Source organism: Anoplophora glabripennis, unplaced genomic scaffold (assembly GCF_000390285.2).
Source record: "Anoplophora glabripennis isolate ALB-LARVAE unplaced genomic scaffold, Agla_2.0 scaffold77, whole genome shotgun sequence".
NCBI classification, from domain to species: domain Eukaryota; kingdom Metazoa; phylum Arthropoda; class Insecta; order Coleoptera; family Cerambycidae; genus Anoplophora; species Anoplophora glabripennis.
Window position 1 is genome coordinate 910,693 of NW_019416717.1, and position 8,433 is coordinate 919,125.

The 8,433-nt window shown below is 32.8% G+C and overlaps 1 protein-coding gene across 1 annotated transcript in view; it reads right to left on the reverse strand.

Annotated features, from left to right (window-relative positions):
- Nucleotides 1-8,433, reverse strand: part of LOC108904410 (serine protease persephone-like) — an 80,241-nt gene that overhangs the window by 29,443 nt on the left and 42,365 nt on the right. The window contains exon 2 of the mRNA XM_018706958.1: nucleotides 6,679-6,951. Coding sequence (XP_018562474.1) covers nucleotides 6,679-6,951 — 273 coding nt within the window. The remainder of the gene's footprint in view (nucleotides 1-6,678; nucleotides 6,952-8,433) is intronic.

Here is an 8,433-nt window from a genome sequence, read left to right on the forward strand (position 1 = left end):
TGGCGCCCTCAAAAAAATACACCTAAATTGACCACAGCTTTGAATTTGTCATTCCAAAAAACCCCCGTGTATGAAATTTCATTAAATTATTTCGAATCAGTCGAAAGATATTTAAGAAAATGCGATTTATTTTCCCAACTTTGACACCCTGTATCTCGGTAACGAAGCACTTGCGGACCGATGTTCATATGCACTTTTTTGCTTAAAATATGACAAGGAATCACCCCTTGAAATTAAAGTCATCACTTAAGATACACCCTGTATTGGGAAAAACTTCATATTACAAAAATTACTCAAAATTTAAGATCTCGATAACGACACGTGGATCACAAAAAAAAATCGATAAAAAACGAAACGGCACAAATATCTTCAAAACAGTTATTGATAAGTATAGTTACAGGTTATAGAGATAGGGATAGTATCTACAGTTTGAGAGTTTTAAATTTCACAACTTCCAAAGTAAAAATATACTGGGTGTCCCATTTAAAATAACCAAGTTATTTCTGTTTAAAATTGAGATAAGTATTCACCAGTTTTTTTGAACACCCTGTCCCTGTATAATACTAAGTGACGATAAATATAATAATTTATAACTTCGAGGATCTAAAATACACTCTCCAAAGCTGCTTCCATAAAATTATTTTTTTATTGCAAATATTAAATTTCTACGCTAAACCTGCATTTTCACTAAAATTGAAATATCTCACAAACTGTAAGTCCGAGTGTAAGTCCTAGGTATGCAGAACCTTTAATAAAGTTGACCTATTTTTTATGGTGCTTTCAAAAATGCAGCAAAATACAGGGTGTTCCATTTAAAAATACATAAGTTTGATATGGTACGCTTTTCCTGGACACCCTGTATATTTCAAAGTATTTTTAAAATGTAGTCGTAATCAACCTACACATACCCACCTAAACAGGTTTTTGTAACATTTGCCGTTTGGTCCCTAGCAATCGAGGCGTTACTGGTGGCCCACCCTGTATTTGTTTTTAGAGGATACAAATAAGGTTATGTATTTTGAACTTAAAGCAGTAACTTCAACTATTAAGGATTAAGGATATTAGGGATATTAATGAGATACTAAAGGACAGCAACACTAACACACAATGCATAGCGTAAAATATGACATTTTGCCCACGTGTACGCTATTAATCGTCAACAGAGTCCCAGAAAAAATTTATTTTACTAATAAGTATTATTATTGGGAAGTATTATGTTATCTTTAACCATAGGTACCCTAAATGTGGTTCCTGCAAACTGTGCCTGCAAAGAAGTTTGTTCGACTTCAAAATAAATTTGATGCGGTTTTCGGAATATTGGCATAAGGCTCAATGTAAATATATTTAGTATATTTCATTTCATTGGAAGATTATTACAATTTTCCTAATAGAAATGTGCACAGATTAATTTATTAAAAACCAAAAACAAAGTGGCCAAAGTTACGACATCTGTAGTCATGAATCAGCTGATCTTTTGTCCATTTTTTGCAATCTACAATTAAATTTTGCATTTATTTTATTTTTATTTGGTTATTATTTTGTATTCTTCAATTTTTATATTAGAAGTTTTTTTTTCTACAAGACAGTACAAAATATAGGGCGATTCAGTCATAATAGGAAATATACATACAAAAATATTACCAACGATTGTGTTGAAGTTGCTTTAAATAATAAAAGAACAATGTTATTATGTCCCGTAATTGATAGAATAAGGTGTTTACATTTCACTGAAACAACAACTCTAACTTATTATTTTTAGATATATTTTCTATATATTGCTGCTTATATCATAATTAAAACTATTATAACTTAAAATGTTTATAGACTGTTTAAAAAGACTGAGAAAGCATATTTTAGTTTAATAAAACTGATACGTTCTATTGAAGTTTTGTTTAGAAATTCTACTTTGAAACATTTGTTCTATTTTTTTAATAGCTAATAACAGTTATTGTTATTCTACAAGCCTGTTGCTGAATTTTAAGATTTTTACTTTTGACAATATTGTCCAGCTTACTTTATATTTTTTCGTGACAATTTTCAAAATTTTAAAAGTAAAGATAGCTTAAAAAGAGATTCACAAAATTTTAAAAGGAGTAGAGGGACAAAATTATCGATTTCTGCAAGATACATTATTTGAGAATTTGTCTAAAGGTGCCTTACGGAAGGCCTAGTTCATGCACAGCAAAGCACCTGCCTAATTTAGATGTGAAGTGTTTGCTCTTTTGGGGTACTTAATATACATAGCGTTGAACAGGCCCCCGACCACAAGAAGACAGAACCTTAAGCCGATAGTTTTTTCTGTGGCCATATATGAAGAGCTTGGTTAATAACACAGCCACACACACAAAAAAAGTTGTCTCTACTTTTCATGCGACTTATGTTATCCGTAGTATTTTTGCCACCTGATCACGAATCCGGTGTCAGAATTGAGCTATCACATCACAGGAATTTCCTAACCTCAAAAAGCAGGTCAAAAATAGCAAAAATTCACGAAAAAGTGCTATACCCGATTTAAATACCCCAAAAAATTTCCTAAAACGTATTGTTTTTTAACCCCATTTTTGCGATTTTTTCTGTTTTTACCATAATAATCATGATTCATTCGATTTGTAACTAGTTGTTTTGTAAAAAATTTAATTACAAACATTTTTTTCCTCTACCATTTTCGCCTAAAATCAACTCTTGGAAAGATACATAATTAAATATGAAGAAAAATATGAAATTTTTCGATTTTTTTAACATATTGTGCCGCCAAATGTTAAGCCCACGTTTTTTTTATGCGCATAGAAAAATTTTCATTTCTAGTGATATTTGAAAGCCAAAAAGTCAAAAATCTCCGTGGATATACGATTCACCCAAACCAAAACAGATACCGCCTAGTCCATTTGTGCCCTGGCACCCAACACAGTCTAACTGTATTATTGGTGGACAGTTCAGACAGCATTTGTAAATAATCCCACACCAGGTTTGAACTTATCTTGTGTACGCCTAAAGCTTTAATTGCAGCTTGACTATCACAGGGTGATTCACAACTTCTCCAAAAAATTTTGGAAATAGATGTAGCATGAGAAATGGAATCAATATCGTAAAAAAAAATTTTGTAAAATCCTTATAGTTTCCGAGAAAAAGATATTGAAGTTATAGTACATTCAACCACTACATAGCTGGACAACTGTAGTCTCTAGCGTCATTCGCCACGTGGCCTCAGCGACTCCGAATACTGATTTTGCAATCGTCGTTGCGATATTTACCTGTTATCTGTGTTTACAACAGGTTTTTAGTAGTTAGTGTCAAAAATGGGTAGTTAGTGTCCGTGTACTCGGAGTTGATGGATATCGTTTTAATTCATGGTGAAACAACACAACATTTGTGATTTGTGTTAGTTCGTAGAAACTGAGTACAACGGAACCAAAATTTTGAACAATTGTTGTAACATCGGGTATGTCAAATGATTTTATTATTTAAAAACACAAATTAATTTTATTAATTAATAAAGGCAAAAGCAGTTGAATTTGCCGATATAAAATAGGTTCGATAAAATTCTATTTACATATTTCTTTCCTTGCGAAAGTTTTTGTCCGTTTTTATCACATCGTCATGCCGGTCGCATTGTGCGAGGTCAGGTTTTACAGTGGACCAGTTTCCAGTGTCGTGCAGAAGTGTATTTTTAAGTAATTTTCGAATTGCCCTTTTTGATTTTTTCTTTACAAAATTGTATTTCTAAGGGTCCCCTGTACATCCAGAATTTTTTTTTTTTTTGATAAGTTCTGGATCACTCTGTATATATGAGTTTACGTTTATAACCTCTACGTACATTATCTACCAGACACGCCATTATCGCGAAAATTTCTGCTTGGAATACGGTAGGGAACCCCCAGACTGTAGCTTGCACTCCATCTGGGTCTGAGTCCATATATTCCTGCACCCGTCTCTCTGGTCATTTTGGAGCCATCTGTAAACCATAGTAGCCTCCACCTTTGCAGGGTATTAAATATTTCCTCCCATTTGCTTTGATCCTCTATTCGAGTCCCAAATGGCTTGTAGAAGTGAAACCTTGGAACCATCTTGTCAGATACATCCCAAAAATTGGTTCCAACATAGATGTGTCCATGATCCTGGAATAGGAACTACCCCTCCAGTCATTGTTATTCCTGACTCGATATGCTGCTAGCCGCGCTTCTCTCTCTACCACTATATGCAGCGGTGGTAGATTTAGTATGACTTCTAGTGCAGCTCTGAATTCTATTCAGTTTTTCCCAGTGGCGGCTCATGGAGGAGGACTCTGGGACTCCGCCCCCCCCCCCCCCAGATATTTTCAAACAATAAACTTAAAATAATGTATTTATTTAAATCAATAAGAAATCTAAATAGCATGCAATCAATGGATGTTAGGTTGGTTGCATAAAGTGCATGTACTCCGTGAACGTAGCTCAGATTAATGCCATCTGCCATCTATGATCGTACCAAAGAGTTATATTTAACCGCGCGCGCAATCTCCACTCCATTGCGGACCATGAAATCTGAGTCCATCGTGCAAGCATATTTTTACATATGATTGGACAAATTGGCACGTGGAGGGGATAGGCGACGATAGGTTCGCGCGCTCACGCGCTTTGTTTTGGGACTCCATGAGGCAGTAACCCGTATCACTGAAGTGTGGTTATATGTGTTTTGTTTTTGCTTTGGCGCTTTTTAAGACATTATATTTTATAAGTTTAATTTTAAAATGAGGGTTTGTGAAATAAAAAAACTTGTTATTAGTAATTTAGTTTAGAGGAAAAAGTCGAATTGAAAAATAACGGCCGTCCAACGCCAGTGTTGAATTTAGTTGAGGTGCAGAAAGAGTGTAAAAAGTGGGCCGGCATTCGCAAATTTGATAAAAACATTTATGAGACCCTGTGGTTGTGTGGTTGTGACCAAACAAATAGATTTTTTTGTTTTGTATGTTTATTGTTTGGAGGAGGCGAAGAAAACTGGACGAAAACTGGACGAAAACTGGAGTTTCTGACTTGAAACATTTAGAAATTAAAATTAAGAAACATGAAAATTCTCGTAAACACAAACATAAGTTGGTGAGTTTTTTACTTTTAGGAAGAGTAAATATTGCTTCTTGTTTAAATAGTGCTTATGCAGAACAAATAAATAGTAAATAGTCATAACGAAACAGTTAAGAAAAATCGATTGCTTCTTTCAAAAATTTTAAATATCTTAAAACTATGTGGTACATGTAACCTTTCTCTTCGTGGACAAAAAGTGATTCGGTAAACAAAGGGGTATTTTTAGAACTGACAGTAGGCTATAGTGCAAAAATTGATCCCGTTTTAGATAAACATCTTAGTGATGCCCATGTTTTTAAAGGAACTTCAAAAACTATACAGAATGAACTATTACAGTAATCTACATAATTATATCCTAACTGGGTTGGTTGATCGATTATCCACTTCAGCCCCCACACGTTGGAATTTTATTTCGCGCATTGTATCTAAGTAGCTACTGTACACACTGGCAGTATTCATTTTGGGGTACTTGCAAAACACAATGACCTTCAAATTCCTTAAAATTTTTCATGTATACAACCAGTATGACATCTTTGGTTTCAGTTCCCAGGTGCTCCCAATAAGGCGACGGCATTCGGCTCCTATTAGTCGTAGGACATTTTTTTTAATTCGTAAAAAAATGTCAGCTTTCAAATGGCAATAATGCCATTCCGATTAAATTTCAACGATAAGAAAAAGACCAACATTTTTCGACCAGAAAAAAGAAGTCAAAGTTTCGGTACATTTTTCACATATTTCCAATTATTTTGCAATACGCGCATAATTAATACAGGAAAGTACAACTCTTAGAGAAAATTTTAAGCCCAAAATGGGTCACGTGAGTGCATTACTGTATGATTTATTGAAACGAAAAACTCGCAAATACTATAAAATATTTTGATATTTTACAAAAGTGCACTTCTACTTGTCAAGGACTACATATTCTGAAAGTTTCGTAAAAATAATCTTTTTTCGATTTAAATATATAGAAGTTTTTAAAAAATGCGATTTTTAGCAGTTTTTTTGCAACATTTGTTTATCAATCGACATCTGACTGGGCTCAAAATTCTTGTTATAAAAAGTTCTACAACTTTTGCCTGAAAAATTTTTTTTTCTACATTGTTCAGTTGTTTTTTAAATTTTTTGCGAACTTTGAACGCCATTTTGAAAATGAAGCCCTATCATTCAGCTGGGGTAAAGTAGTTCATTCAATTCTACGGAATTTTTCCTGATTTTTACGTGTCATTGTTTACTGAACTAAATTTTGGCAAAAAACGAGGTATTTTCTACAATTTGACTGGCCTAAAACCTACCAACCCACAGTCTTGTAGTTTAGGATATCCTGGATTATATGGTTCAGGGACTATGGTACAATGAAATCATTAATTCGATTGCTTTTTCAATTACTCACTACTCAAGTCAGTTTGAAATCTCAAAAACCGCTTTCTAGAGTGTCTTGATATTAGGATCAAAACACGAATCGATCCGGAAATTTTGACTTCGGATTCAGCTGTGACTTGAATAAATTTTTCTCTTATTTTTATTTTAAATAATTATTAATATTAATAAAAATCAATAATTATTTAATGAAAAATTTAAGAAAAATTTTAAGCTTTCAGGGTAAAGTAATAATAAATCTTACCTTGTTCATATTTTCTTTTAATAAATCTTGTTGGTTTACTGTTATCTTCTGTTGAAGTAAATATGTTATCAATTTCTGTCGAAGTAAGGTCATTATCATCAGGTTTCCTGATATTAACCGATGGACAACAAACTAGTTCGTCTCTATCAACAAACCCGCATCTTTTTAACCCAGAAGAATGAGTTCTTTTAAGAGATTCAATTGCTGGAGGACACATTGTCGCCCTCGTACATGTCCCATCTGGTACGTCAGGTGATTTGCAGTTTGATCCCTCTGAAAAACAGATCACATTTATTTCATCAAATATATACATAGTCTTCATAAAAAAACATTAATTTTGGCAATTATATATCGACAGAATTAAAAATTATTAAAAGGATAAGATCAAGATTACATTAAAACACAACATTCTGTTTCACCCGCTGTGATTGCTATAATTTTTCACGAAATTCTAATCAACCAATCTGAAAATGCTGGAAAGCCATATATTACCATAGAAACTGAGTGAATCAACTATTATTATTTCATGCAAATTAGAAATTAGTAAAGATGATACGTTTAGATAATTCAAAGGTATTAAGTAAATTCAACAAATTCAAAAATGTTTTCTAAAAAATGAAACAAAGTCGTTCCATATTAGAAATCTACGTATGCAATCCCAGACAAGATTCCTAACTGCTGATATTGCTGGAAACAGCTACTCTATGTCCCAACTAGCACTGAATTATACCACGACAATGTCTAGTAAACAGCTAGTAATAAATAATTATCAAAAATAAAAACTAAAAATGATATGTCTAAATATAATTAATACAAAATACTTGAGGTACCTATTGAAATTATTAAATAATAAATCATTCAAAGAAATATCTTGCATTCATAGTGTTTTCATAATCAATCTTGGCTAAGAATAATAATCATGTAAAAACAGCTGCTACGAAGAGATCTTATAAGACAAGTGCGGCCTAGCGACTTGGCCTTCATATCATTGATATGAAAAGACAAGCAAACTCTGATAGCGATTAGTACTTAGATGAGTGATCATCCGAGGAATGCTCGCGATGCTTGTCCACCTTCTAGTGGTCTGTATGTCGGTGTATTCACAGAGGCTATGTAAATTTAGGCGAGTTTTTTATAGGAGGCATACGAGTGTATCCTACTTATTAGCTCTCGGATATTTCGGATTACTATACAGTGATTTTAAAATATGTAGTTAACCTTATAGGGCAGAAACTAGCGGTCAAAATAGACTGTTTGAATTAATTTACCTAGATACCAAAGTGCACCCCTAACGTGTTACAGTCGCTCAAAGTTAAAACAAAAAAAATACAAATACAAATTTCTCCTAAATGCCTGAAGATATTTTTTTGGCACCCGACCAATGCTAATAAATAGCCATGTTTTGAAGTGAACATCAAAAAAATCAAAAAAATGCATTTACGACGTGGTGTACTGTAGGGGTAGTCGCTGTTTGTGTCACCCTGTATTTTTAACTCCTTATTTTGATGGCTTGTGCAGCATTATTGGACAGATAAGGTTTTTTTTTTCTCTTGAAATTTTTTGATACAACTAATATTAAATGAGATAATTTAATTGTATTGATTATTTTAAAGTAAAAAAGTCGAACGGCAAGAAAGGTACTATTAAATGTATTAATTCTTATTATTAGTAGGTAATTAATTACATTAAATGTATTAATTGACAATTTCAACAAAATGTATTATTAAAAAATACTAATTAATAATAATAATAATA